The 14,244-nt window shown below is 49.6% G+C and overlaps 1 protein-coding gene across 1 annotated transcript; it reads left to right on the top strand.

Moving 5' to 3' along the window:
* The first annotated feature begins 1,645 nt into the window (after window positions 1-1,645).
* Window positions 1,646-10,789, top strand: LOC138087130 (collectin-43). The gene is made up of 7 exons (XM_068982010.1): window positions 1,646-1,717; window positions 2,965-3,166; window positions 6,928-7,035; window positions 7,345-7,416; window positions 7,811-7,927; window positions 8,111-8,193; window positions 10,324-10,789. The coding sequence occupies exons 1-7, from the start codon at window positions 1,673-1,675 to the stop codon at window positions 10,708-10,710; spliced, it is 1,014 nt and encodes a 337-aa protein (XP_068838111.1). The 5' UTR covers window positions 1,646-1,672; the 3' UTR covers window positions 10,711-10,789.
* The last annotated feature ends 3,455 nt before the right edge of the window (window positions 10,790-14,244 follow it).

The raw sequence follows: 14,244 nt of genomic DNA, 5'->3' as shown, positions 1-14,244 counted from the left end.
TGTCCGACTCCTAGCAACCTCATGGACTGCAGCCTACCAAGCTTCTCCATCCATGGGATTTTCCAGGCAAGAGTACTGGAGTTGGTTGCCATTGCCTTCTCTGGAGATGAAGTATAGGACTGCTGAAATGAAATCCACCATATATAAGGAGAGTTTGTCTAGTCACCAGGATAAGACTTGACAATTAGGCTTTGTGGGGAGAGGAGAGCAAAGGTTCAGTTAAACCTCCATGCTGATTAGATCTCTTGGTGGTGTGTGAACATCCTAGAATAGAGGGGGCTGGGTGTTATTTATAGAATAGAGAAGAGCTCAAGCTTTAGGGGCCCAGGTCCTGAGCTACAGGATCTTGCTTCCAAAAACTGCAATATAGAAAAGAGAAGACCTTTCTCTACCTTTGAGGAAAGCTGACATCATAGGTTCCATAACATACAAGTAACATCAAAGCCCAGGAGCAGGTCAGCACATCCAATGAGGTGGCCAAAGGGAGGCTGGAGACCTGGGGTTGCTGATGTGGAGACCTAAGGGAAGGGGTGATGGAAGAAATAAGTCACAGGGGACTATAGACAAGCAGAGATGCTAACAACTAGCCCACAGTCACTGGGAATGAGCATTTCCCTGTGATGGTTACAACAGTGTATCAGCAGCTTGGGGATCCAAACTGGCCACTAGGGCCACATAATGGAGAAACACCAGCTAAAACAGTGGAGAGATTAGGGTAGTCAAGTTAAGGGAGGATGGCTCCAATACTTTGGCCACCTGATGGGAAAAACTAACTCATTTGAAAAGACCCTGATGCTGGAAAAGATTGAAGGTGGGAGGAAAATGGGACGACAGAGGATGAGATGATTGAATGCATCACCGACTCAATGAAAATGAGTTTGAGTAAGCTCCTGGAATTGGTGATGGACAAGGAAGCCTGGCTTGCTGCAGTCCATGGGGTCCAAGATTTGGACACGACTTGAGCAACTGAACTGAACTGAGGGATGCCTGGCATGCTGAAGTCCATGGGGGTCACAAAGAGTCAGACACAACTTAACCACTGAACAACAACAATCCTATAAAAGGCATGTGGAGGGCTGTCCTAGTTACAGCAGAAAGCAAAAGAGTGACCCCTGTTGGGTGGCAGTTCCCCCAGACACTGCCCCCCACAGGCTGTTGCCTCAGCAGCCCCTCTACCTGCCCTACTGCTGCTCAGATCTGCCAGGCAGCTCCCAGGTCTTTCCTAGTGTCTGAGCAGTAACGTTGAGATAAGAAGGAAGAGAAACGGGCACAGCAGGTGCTGTTTCTTGGACTCTGCAGAGGCAGGCTGCTTTTGCAAGAGCTCTAGGTTATTGTGCAACTTGCTGGTCTTCTCTGGAGCTTGGATTCCTGGACATTCGTGAAACACAGACACTGACGCTGCCACTAAACTCTCAGGGCTGCAGTGAGGAACCGATGCGATCGTGGGCTGAGGGTGCTCTTTGAACTCTAGTGTGTGTTTAGTGCCATGAACAGCAATGTGTCCAGAACCCAGGTGGGGGAGAAATTGACTGAGTCAACAAGCCATAATTTGTTCTTCTTTTCTCTGGAAACTGGCACTGGAAACTCAGGTTACAGGTCAGGTATAAATAGTCAATAGTGGCTGAGGAACGTCAATTTGCGTGGAGGTTCTGAAACCCTAGAGGAAGCAACTATGAGTGTTTCTGTCCTAGCCTCTCAATTTGCTTTCCTGGGTCCAGTGAGTATCTTCCTGCCTGAATGGGTGCTTTATCCTACTGGTGCTGAGGAAGGCAGGGTCTATATAGCTGTTCCAGTCTAGGAGGGTGAGTGTTGGAGGAGGGGCACAAGGTAATAATGGATGCTCAGCACTGTGTTCCTTTTGTTTGGTGGGAGATGTGTTTCCCGGGCTGGGAGAAGGGAAGAGTTGGATGTGACATCCAACCGGAGCTCTGATGCCATTGTCCCCGTGGAAAATGCAATTCATCGTCCTCTTGGAAGGAGGCCCTTCTCTGGCCAGAAAGCCCCTTCCCTCCCACCACCTCAGCCTTCCAGTGACCCTCTGCCCTTTGTTTGCACAGGTCACTCAGGCCTTCTTTCAAGTCTTTCCAATGCCCTTGAGCCCTTTCCATGGTCAAAGCTTTACAGTTTCTGCCTCAGAGAAGAAAGAAGCCCAACAGTGGGACAGACCCATGTCCTGTACCCACCCCTGATCTCACTTGGCTCCTCAGTCCCTTTCTGATGGTAACTGGAAGCTCTATTGGACATCTGCTCTTTCGTCCCCTGAAGCCAGCCTTCCCCTAACTGTGCATTTCACATGTCCCTTCCTCCATGAGGCCGCTGGCCCACCTCCTCTTGGAAGTCTGGACAGACTCTAGGTATGCCAGGCGCTTTTCTCATGGAGCTCAGGAATGACAAACCCTGGTAAACACATAGTCACGCACCCATCCTGTGCTCAGGACAGACCTCACCCAGTTTAGGACTCTGGGTTTCTTCAGACAGCACTGCAGACCTCCAATACTAGTCTCTCCAGAACAGCAAGTGAGAGGAAATGAGTCTGTATTGTCACAGCTAAGTCAGCCACCTTACTGATACAGAAAAGAATAAGCAGGTCCAGAGAGGGAAGGGTCCCACCCGAGGACCCTCAGTGAGTCCCTCCTGGTATGACAATGGCCTCAGTGAGGAATTCTACACCCTGGTCACAGTGCCCCTGGCAGGGATGACAAGCCCAAAGAGGGATGACACAGAGCATCTGAGAATAGATTCATGTGCTGGCAGAGCAGGACGGAGGCCGGGCTGGTCCGCTCATGTCCTCCTGGCCAGACCTTATCCTAACTTTCCCTAAACTGCTTTTGGAGCCCACTGCTCTGGGCCCCAGAGGATGGGAGAGGAGATCGGGGAAGGGCTTCTCCTGCCCTCCAGGAGCTGGGCCAGCCCTAATCCTCGTCCTTGGACCAAGAGCAGCCCCCTCTCTGTTCCTCTGCCTAGGACATGCTTCTCCTCCCTCTCTCCATGTTGCTCCTGCTCACACAGTCCCAGAGTTCCCTGGGCGAAGAAATGGATGTCTATCCTGAGAAAACACTCACCGATCCCTGCACCCTGGTTGTGTGTGCCCCACCAGCGGATAGCCTTCATGGTCATGATGGACGAGATGGGAGAGAAGGCCCCCGGGGGGAGAAGGGGGATCAAGGTAGAGCTGGGACCATGGGCCTGTCCTGGTGGGAAGGGGTGGGCACTGGGATTGTAACCAAGCCAGAAACTGGGTCTTCTGCTGGGGAAGCCTTATAGATGAACTTCTTCCTAAATGGGTGGGTTTCACCCAGATTTTGAGCCCACCTAAAACATGGCTTTACTGCTTCGCTAAGACTGACTGCCCTGAGCCTCCAGCTTCATCACCAGCTGTCCTGATTCCTCCCCTAGAATCTTCTGACTCCCACCAACCCAAAATGCACAAAGAATAAATGACTGATATTTGTAGTCATCTGCTCTAGAACTTAACTACTGTCCATTTGGATTAAATGGTTCCTCTCCAAGTTAAAGATTTTTAATATTTAATTGAGTTCTACTCCATGATGAGTGAGAAAGGATGAGGCAGTGTGGCCCCAAACTCAAGCCTGAATGAAAGGATTTTCCCTCAATACATTACAGAGGGAAAGAAAGGAAGCTTATATTTCTTTGTCCAGCCCTGTGCTTAGGAGTTCTCTTGAGTAGTTTATTTAATCCCACCAAAATTCTAATAAGTGATGCATGAATCTCATTTGATAGGGAAGACAAGTGTGACACAAAGATGCTAAATGAAACCCAACCTGGAAGGTGAAAAGGACATGAGTTTCTTTTTCAGGCACAGCTGTGCTTGTCTACTAGCTCTGTTTCAACAACAGAGTCCCCTAGGGAAAAGCACTCAGTGTTTCTGAGTCTTAATTTGCTCATCTTTGGATGGGAATAATACGACCACACAGTGACAAATAGTTGAGCCAAGCTTCCCCCCCACCCCCCCACACCACCCTTTTTTTCCTCTTTGGTGAGGCTTTAGGATAATGTTGCATCCTCTTGTTGTAATTGGCAATCAGCAATCAGGTGGATTCTCCTGAGGTTTCCCAAGATACTGCTTATTAAGGGAAGTGTCTGAGAAACACTGCCCCACAGGAGAAGATTTGGGTGTTACTGGCAAGAAGTGAGAGTTCAATGAACCAGCAACAAGGACAAGGGCATCACCATGGCACTGAACCAGGGCTGTGGGAGGAATCAACTGAGATCTTTGAACTTTCTCTAGTTTGTATTTTGGTTGGGGAAGAAGGAAATGAGTAACATTTGCAGGATCCTTCTTGCTGGTTCCTACACACCCCAGTCTTTGTAAGTATCTGACTGTCCTTTACAGACAGAAAGTAGCTTCCAGCATGAAAGAACTGGACCTTAATAAGGCTGCCTAGAAGTATATTCAATAGTTGTGTGGTATTCAAGGATTACAATAAACTGTGGAAAATTCTGAAAGAGATGGGAATACCAGACCACCTGACCTGCCTCTTGAGAAACCTATATGCAGGTCAGGAAGCAACAGTTCGAACTGGACATGGAACAACAGACTGGCTCCAAATAGGAAAAGGAGTACGTCAAGGCTGTATATTGTCACCCTGCTCATTTAACTTCTATGCAGAGTACATCATGAGAAACGCTGGGCTGGAAGAAGCACAATCTGGAATCAAGATTGCTGGGAGAAATATCAAGAACCTCAGATATGCAGATGACACCACCCTTATGGCAGAAAGTGAAGAGAAACTAAAAGCCTCTTGATGAAAGTGAAAGTGGAGAGAGAAATTTGGCTTAAAGCTCAACATTCAGAAAACGAAGATCATGTCATCTGGTCCCATCACTTCATGGAAATACATGGGGAAGCAGTGGAAACAGTGTCAGACTTTATTTTTTTGGGCTCCAAAATCACTGCAGATGTGATTGCAGCCATGAAATTAAAAAACACTTACTCCTTGGAGGAAAAGTTATGACCAACCTAGATAGTATATTCAAAAGCAGAGACATTACTTTGCTGACTAAGATCCGTCTAGTCAAGGCTATGGATTTTCCAGTGGTCATGTATGGATGTGAGAGTTGGACTGTGAAGAAAGCTGAGCGCCCAAGAATTGATGCTTTTGAACTGTGGTGTTGGAGAAGAGTCTTGAGAGTCCCTTGGACTGCAAGGAGATCCAACCAGTCCATTATGAAGGAGATCAGCCCTGGGATTTCTTTGGAGGGAATGATGCTGAAGCTGAAACTCCAGTACTTTGGCCACCCCATGCGAAGTGTTGACTCATTGGAAAAAACTTTGATGCTGGGAAGGATTGGGGGCAGGAAGAGAAGGGGACGACAGAGGATGAGATGGCTGGATGGCATCACTGACTCGATGGACGCGAGTTTGAGTGAACTCTGGGAGTTGGTGATGGACAGGGAGGCCTGGCGTGCTGCGATTCATGGGGTTGCAAAGTGTCGGACACGACTGAGCAACTGAACGAACTGAACTGATTCAAGGTACTAGCATTCTCTACCTCCCAGAGGGTCCTGAATTGAATACTAGGGCAGGGGAGGGGTAGGGACTTTCCCTACAGTGGCCCTCAGCTGCATGATATACCCCAGACTTCTCTTTCTTGTGCTTTCCAAGCATGGCCTTGGGTTGGTGCTTGGAGAGAGAACAGTGCACAGTCGGGACAAGAGCAGGCTTCACACTGGCTCCTCAGAACCAGGCACCGGTTCCTTCAATGGTGACAGGTTGGGAATTTCCTGGAGATTCGAGCATCCTCAGATCCTGACCAGCAGGGCTGGGTGGGGCCAGAGTCTGCACTGGGGACAACCTCCCCCACAAATTCTGACACACATGTTCCCAAGAACCTGATGTAAAGCACAAGATGGGCCTGAGAGGAGAGACCCTTGAGCAGAAGTAGAGGGGGTTGCTGGGTCACTTGGTGATGCCCCAGACATGTCGTGCAGGGCCAGTAACACCTGGACCCTGCTAGGGGGGCTGTATTTCCAGGGACAATTCCTTCTTTCCTCAGTGCCTCTGAGATTCCTGCCCAGAAGGATTCAGTGAGAGAGTCCGTCCAGGGCGGCAATTCTCCCCTGGGAGTAAAACCTCACTGCTCACAGCATCCCCACCACCCAACTCTGCTGATCTCTCTGAGCTCATTTCCTTCCCCCCTCCCACACTCCCTGGACTCTGACCACACTGGCTCCTTGTTGGTCCCTGAGCACGCACATCCCCCTGCCTCCCCAGGGCCCTGTGCTCGCTCTGAGCATGCACATCCCCATGGCTCACTCCTCACCCTCTTCACAGCTTCACTCATAGACTCCCTCTCTGGCCATCCTATTTAGAAGACACCCCCGCCAATACTCTAGGCTTTAATTTACCTCTGTGGCACTGATTATCATGTGTTAAACATTTTCCTTTTGGTTAAGTATTTCGACATAGTTGAGTTTAAGCTCCATGAGGAAGGGGTTTTGTTTTATCAGGTTTTTTTTTTTTTTTTTCACTAGTAATCCCAGCATTTAGGACAGCACCTTGTATGTAGTAGAATCTCAGTGAATACTTGTAGAATAAATGAATGGAAACGGCCAAGAGATAAGGCATTGAAGTACACTTGTTTTGTATTTCAGTCACTAAGTCCCTGTCTGATTCTTTGTAACCCCATGGACTGCAGCATGCCAGGATTCCCTGTTCTACATTATTTCCCGGAGTTTGCTCAAACTCATGTCCCTTGAGGTGGTGATGCCATCAAACCATCCCCTTCTCTGTCATCACCTTCTCCTCCTGCCTTCAATTTGCACGGGGTTATTTCAGGGAAGACTGGAGCTTCTCGGGGGACAACATCTTTAGGAGGAGGCTAAAGATCTTGTAGCCTCATCTTTTATGCATTCCCACTCCCAAGGAGATTCAGTGTCACTAAACGGGCTGGTCCTTTTCCCCAGGGCCTCCAGGTATGCCTGGTCCAGCTGGAAGAGAGGGCCCCTCAGGGAGGCAGGGGAGCATGGGACCTCCAGGCACACCAGGCCCCAAAGGAGAACCTGGGCCCGAAGGTAGGAGGGCGATATGTGGCGGGTGAGGGAGGGAGAAGGGAGGGGTGACGTTGGCAGCCCTGGTGGAGACCAGGGTATGTGCACACTCCCTGGAAAGCCTGGGACCTCCCTGCCTGATAGGTCTGGCCTGGGCCTCTCCCCGCACATGCCCACACAGACTGAATTTCCTAGAGGAGACTAAGCAGTCAGGAGCATTCTCCCGGGTCACTCTCTCACCTGGACCTGTTGGTGACAAGCTGTACTGCTGAGGAAATGGTACCTGCTGAGCACACTCTCAGCCGTATTTCTCCCAATGTGTTCCTTCTGCAGGAGGAGTGGGTGCCCCAGGCATGCAGGGCTCCCCAGGCCTCACAGGTCTCAAAGGAGAGAGAGGTGCCCCTGGTCAGCCCGGAGCCCCTGGAAGCACTGGGGCAGCAGGTGAGCAATGGACATGGGGCTGGGCTCATGTTCTCCTGTGCCCACCCCACCACCCTCAAGGTCAGAGCTGGCATTCCAGGGAGAGAGCCAGCGTTGGGCTCTGGGAACTGTCTGTCTCCAGGGAGAGGGTGGTGTGAGCAGCAGGGACTGTGTATTCAGGGAAGGCTGGTTGTCGGGTTAAGGGACAGTCAGTGTGCAGAGAGGATGCAAGCAGAGGATCCAGGCACTGAGGGACGTTTGTAAAAGTGGAGGGTGTATGGCTGGGGGATAGGAAGTCCATGTTTGGGGGTGGGGAGTGGGTATGAAAATGCTGAAATATATGTTCAGCACTCATCCATTTCTACTTCTCTGATCCCAGGACCTGCTGGGGCCGTCGGTCCACAGGGGCCTTCTGGAGCCAGGGGCCCCCCAGGACTGAAGGGAGACAGAGGTACTCCTGGAGAAAAAGGAGCAAAGGGGGAGACTTCAGTCCCAGGTAGGAAAGCTCTGGGGGCTCTAGTGGGTGCAGAGGGGCCAGCAGGCCCTCTTCAGTCCAGCACCTCCTCTCATGCCTCCCGTGTCCTTATCCCATCCCCAGGATGCGTCACCCTTCCCTGAGCCCTGGGCTCTGAGTGTCCTCAGGCTGGATCTGTGTTCACTTGGCCTCTCTCTCTTGCAGAAGTTGCTACTCTGAGGCAGTGGATGACAAACTTAGAGGGAGTAGTAGAAAGCCTCCGGAATACAGTGTCTCAGTACATGAAAGGTGAGCTCCTGGACCCGACCCTGAGCTGCCACCAAAGGCAGACCTTAGGCTGGGCTGGGCTTGGAGTTCTCTGGGCTTGGGTCTAAACTGGACTTGCTGGGACCATGACTGGGACTGGACCTAGACCTGGGGCAGGAGCGGGGCTAAGGACAGGGCTGGGACAGAGCCGCCCCCCACGTGCTCCAGGAGCTCAAGTAGACTCACTAGACAAGGAGGAGGATGCGGTCCTTGCCACCAGTTCAGCAGAACTTCACTCCAGCCTACTCTGGGCGGATTCCTATGACAGAAAAGGGGGCACCCAACTCGCAATGCATTTCTTCCCTCTGTGGGGCCAGGTGTGCAAGTGCACAGAGAAGCAGCTGCACAGCCCAGAGCAGCAGAGAATCCAGGACTGATCCTGAGAGCGAGGGTGGGATGCTGCCTGTTGGTTCAAGGCTGCTGGGGACCTGACCTTGGTGTGTGGTCACCAAGAATCTCACCCTAAAGATGTTCTGAGTTGGCAGGGGCAGGCTGCCTCCAGTATCTGGCCAGTGCTGCACTCTCCCTGCATCTGCTTAGGTATTTAAAGCAGAGATTCTTCCCTAAGCCTGGATCCTAATCAGGCTGAGGCCTCCTGGAACACACACCTGAATGCCCTGTGCCCTGGGACTCTCCACCAACTGCACCTTCTCCTTCTCTGCTTTCTCTGAAGTCAGCTTTGAATCCACATTATTCATCAAACCTCAGGGATTGAAAAAAGAGAAGGTGCAGAGTGCATAGAGCCCTGATCTGGTGAGATATAGGGTTGGCTCCTATGGACTCAAGCCAACTAAGTACTGAAGTAGTGGGATGAGCAATTCCAGCAGTTCATGTCTTCCTCCTTGCACAAGCATATCTGCACACCTATTTACTCCCTCATATGGAGACTGATACAAGCAAAGGAGAACTTGGGCCTATGCGCTGGCCACACCTGTGTACCTAAACACCACTCAGGCCACACCATCTACATACATGAACACACAGGCACACATATGCACACCTATCACCCAGATGAATGGGATGTAAACCAGTCATGGCACACAAGCTTGCACTGACCTTGTCCAGGGCTGTCTGGGTGCCACCCTGACTCCGTGGAAAATCTGGTCTCCGACTGCTTAATGAAGCTACTCAGAGGAAAATAGCAGTGGGTCAGGATGCTGCCTGGGTTCTGAACCAGTCCAGTGAGCCCTCTCAGGAGCCCTGAAGATTTCCATGAATGATCCTGGAAGTCAGAGTGGTGTGGATGGGATGGCACAAAAAGAGATGCTTAACACGCCACATAGGGGATGCTGTTATATAGTGTACCTCTACCTTAGATATTAGAAATTAGACTCTGCAAAGGGAAGTGACCTTCCCTTGACCTGGGCTGACATTGCCAGTGTGGGGCGGAACACATGGCCTTCTGAGGCCCAGAGAGGGCTCTCTTCAAAGCTGATCCCACCCTGCCCCAACTGCCACATACAGCTCTCAGATCCTTTGCCCAGAGGTCCAGGGAGGCTGACTGGCTGTAGCATCACCTGCGAGCATACAGAAGCCAACACTGGACTGCCCCCAGTGCAGAGGTGAGCAGTTGGCTGCTCTCAGAGGCACCCCTGTCCTCCTCTTTCTCCTCACCCCTTCACACAGCACAGAACCGCTCAGACAGCTCCACATGCCCAGTCATCAGCAAGCGTGAGAGTGAGCTGCCTGTTTGGTGTTTTCCACACTCTCAGGAACTGCCCTGGGCTGCATGGTGTCATTTCCCTGCCAAAGCCCTTCCTGTTTACACAGTAATTAAAATCCTGGATTCTGGTGAACATCACGGGGAGGAACAGAATGTGCACGTGGGAGCTTTAGTGTCACCTCCATCCGGGTCTGATCCTTGTCTACACCTGACAGCTGGGCGACTTTGGGCCTCTTACATAAGCACCTGAGTTCCGGGGTCCTCATCTGTACCTGGAGACCACGGCACCACTCACAGGGCACATCATGGGTCCAGGGCTCCTCTGAACCAAATGCTTCACTTTCTTCCCATCTGGTGCCCTGGTACCCGGATGGGAGGCTGGAGATTCTGGTTGGAACACAAGGCCTAGGTGCTGCCGCATCCCCAGCCTGACTCTCCTCTTCCCCTTGCGGTGCTCTTCCCTGATGGCCTGGCTGTTGGAGAGAAGATCTTCAAGACGTCAGGTGCTGTAAAATCATATTCGGATGCCCGGCAGGTCTGCAGAGAGGCTAAGGGACAGCTTGCCTCCCCACGCTCTGCAGCCGAGAATGAGGCCGTGACACAGCTGGTCAGAACCAGGAACAAGCATGCTTACCTGAGCATGAATGACATCTCCAGAGAGGGCAGGTTCACCTACCCCACAGGGCAGTCACTGGTCTATTCCAACTGGGCCCCCGGGGAGCCCAACGATAGGGCCAAAGACAAAGGCCCAGAGAACTGTCTTGAGATCTATTCTAATGGCAATTGGAATGACATAGAATGCACGGAGGAGCGCCTCGTGATCTGTGAGTTCTGAGCCCCTGGGGAGGAAGGGGGCAATGCGAGGGTTGTGTGCTGCCGACATCCCAATAAAAAGATGACCCTCTGCTGCTTACAGCTTCCCCACTGAGCCACAGAATGAGGCCACAAGGCAGGCCACTTATGGAACTCCTTCCTCTGAATAAAGTTCTAAACTGTCTTCACATTGGAAGTCTTGACACAGAAAAGGGGGGAGCAGCCTACTTTTCCAGGGGCAAGGGCTAAAAGGAGGTCTCCAAGTCTCCCCTGTTAAAAAATTCAGTGCCCCTGCCTCACCAAAATAGATGTCTAGCCCTCCATATCCACCAACCATCGGCCACATATGACCCCACTGGTCACTGCCTCCTCCTTCCCTTTCCTCTCCTGGACATCCACAGAGGGGAGCAGGTGCCTCAGCTCTGGCTCCTTTCTCTCCTTGCGTTCACTCTAGGGTTGGGCTCATTCTCTCCCATGGTTTCAAATTCCTTCTATTGATGCCTCCCCCAGGTAGAGCCCTGTTTGGACCTCTTTCCAAACCCCAGACTCCTCTCACCAAGGCAACCTTGGAGGTCACAGTGGAGGGAAGCACCAGCTTCTTTGGCCAGATTGAGTGGCCTTAAACCCAGTAGTCTCTCCTCACCCTTGACCTTGACTGCCCAGGATCTCTTTCTTCCCATGACAATGTGACTGTGGATGGCTCATTAGAAAATGTACCGTGCACAATTCTAATCCCTTCTGACATTTCAGGCAGAGTGGGTGCCCAACCATGTTCAGATTCTTCCCCAACCTCTTCCTGCCTTGAAGTACAAGGGATGTTCATCTTCACTCTGCCTCAGGGATAATCTAGTCAAAACCTTCTCTGTGTCTGGAAACCAAGACACAGAGAGGAAGGGAATCTGCACTTAGTAAGGTAGGAGATAGTGTGCCTCTGGACCAGACCCATGGTGTTAGTCAAGTCGAGTAAAATTCAAGCTTTATTCTCACCTAGATATCCAAGGACAAAGCTAGTGGCAAAAGCTGAGCTCTGCACAAGCAAAGAGATAAGGTGCCCACTCCTGAGTTCAACAAAGACTTCCCTGTCTACACATGCTCAGGAAGGCTTCTTGGGGGTGGAAAAGAGAGGGGTCCCACACCATAATAAGTGTGGACATGCACCCATAAGCCCCTGAGAAGGGATGTATCTTAGAAAACAGTTTCACACGCACCTGGGGGAGGGTCCATGGACCAGTCAGTTGTGAAGAAATTAACAGGATAATTATCCAAAGGTAAGCAAAGACCCTGAAGGACCATCCTGTATAAGTTAATTTATGTCACATCTTTACTGCTCTCCCCCTCATCCGGGACTCCCACACTCCTCTGCTTAGCTCTGGCTTACCGCACTCCTCCTCATTAGAGAGGATGCTCATACCCTTTCTTTCTGGGGGCTTATTTCTGCCTTGCTTCTGTCTTAAATAAACAACCTGTTTCTCTGTGTGCTCTGCCGTACATTATGCTGTGTCTCTAATAGTAAACTTTTTACCTATTTACAGTTTTTGCCTCCTTGAAACATTCTTGCTTTCAAATGGGGGAAAGAGCCAGAGTCACTTTGCTTCTAGCCTTTAGTCCCTGGTGGTGTGTTGGCTAGGATTCCTGGGGTTTCATCCAGGGTACCCAGGTTCCATCCATGGGCAGGGAACTAAGATATCCCTTCAAGAGCGCTCACTGCTCTCCCTCCAAGATCAGGAGGACTGGTGCTGCAATTCAGTCATGAAAAAGGCCATCTGACCCCAGAACTTACACTTTCGGCTTGTAAATTTTTAGATCAATGCGTCTGTATACTTAGTTGATTATACTGACAATGTACTGCAAAGAAAAACTTTAAACAACATCTGTAGGGCAGAAATTGGGATGAGGCCTGAATGAAACACAAGCTCATGGGAGAGGGTGGTGAATACCCCTCCTCCGGACAGGAAACCAGCCACTCTTTCCTTTGATCCCAGGAATCAGAGGGACTGCCCTCTCTGGCCTTTTCTGAATAGGACCCCCAAGCCCCACCCCTCTTCCCAACATCATCAAGATACCGAAATAAGCATTTGTAAGATAATGAAATATCTGAAAAAATAAAGGAAATTAACCCATTTTATTTTATTTTTTAAACTTTTATTTATTTCTTATTTATTTATTTTTATTTTACTTTACAATACTGTATTGGTTTTAACATACATCAGCATGAATCCACCACGGGTGTACACGTGTTCCCCATCCTGAACCCCTCTCCCACCTCCCTACCTGTACCATAGCTCTGGGTCATCCCAGTGCACCAGCCCCGAGCATCCTGTATCCTGCATCGAACCTAGACCGGCAATTCGTTTCTTACATGATATTATACATGTTTCAATGCCATTCTCCCAAATCATCCCACCCTCTCCCTCTCCCACAGAGTCCAAAAGACTGTTCTATACATCTGTGTCTCTTTTGCTGTCTCGCATACAGGGTTATCGTTACCATCTTTCTTTCTGGCTTCACTCTGTATAATCGGCTCCAGTTTCATCCACCACATTAGAACTGATTCAAATGTATTCTTTTTAATGGCTGAGTAATACTCCATTGTATATATGTACCACTGCTTTCTTATCCATTCATCTGCTGATGGACATCTAGGTTGATTCCATATCCTGGCTATTGTAAACAGTGCTGTGATGAACATTGGGGTACACGTGTCTCTTTCGATTCTGGTTTCCTCAGTGTGTAGGCCCAGCAGTGGGATTGCTGTGTCATAAGGCAGTTCTATTACCAGTTTTTTAAGGAATCTCTACACTTTTCTCCATAGTGGCTGTACTAGTTTGCATTCCCACCAACAGTGTAAGAGGGTTCCCTTTTCTCCACACCCTCTCCAGCATTTATTGCTTGTAGACTTTTGGATCGCAGCCATTCTGACTGGCATGAAATGGTACCTCATTGTGGTTTTGATTTGCATTTCTCTGATAATGAGTGATGTTGAGCATCTTTTCATGTGTTTGTTAGCCATCTGTATGTCTTCTTTGGAGAAATGTCTATTTACTTCTTTGGCCCATTGGGTCGTTTATTTTTCTGGAATTGAGCTGCAGGGGTTGCTTGTATATTTTTGAGATTAGTTGTTTGTCAGTTGCTTCATTTGCTATTATTTTCTCCCATTCCGATGGCTGTCTTTTCACCTTGCTTATAGTTTCCTTTGTTGTGCAGAAGCTTTTAATTTTAATTAGATCCCATTTGTTTATTTTTGCTTTTATTTCCAGTATTCTGGGAGGTGGGTAATAGAGGATCCTACTGTGATTTATGTTGGACAGTGTTTTGCCTATCTTCTCCTATAGGAGTTTTATAGTTTCTGGTATTATGTTTAGATATTTAATCCATTTTGAGTTTATTGTTATGTATGGTATTAGAAAGTGTTCTAGTTTCATTCTTTTACAAGTGGTTGACCAGTTTTCCCAGCACCACTTGTTAAAGAGGTTGTCTTTTCTCCATTGTATATTCTTGCCTCCTTTGTCAAAGATAAGGTGTCCATAGGTGTGTGGATTTATCTCTGGGCTTTCTA

The sequence above is a fragment of the Capricornis sumatraensis genome, chromosome 10 (assembly GCF_032405125.1).
Source record: "Capricornis sumatraensis isolate serow.1 chromosome 10, serow.2, whole genome shotgun sequence".
NCBI lineage: Eukaryota > Metazoa > Chordata > Mammalia > Artiodactyla > Bovidae > Capricornis > Capricornis sumatraensis.
This window is presented reverse-complemented; position numbering and strand designations above follow the sequence as displayed.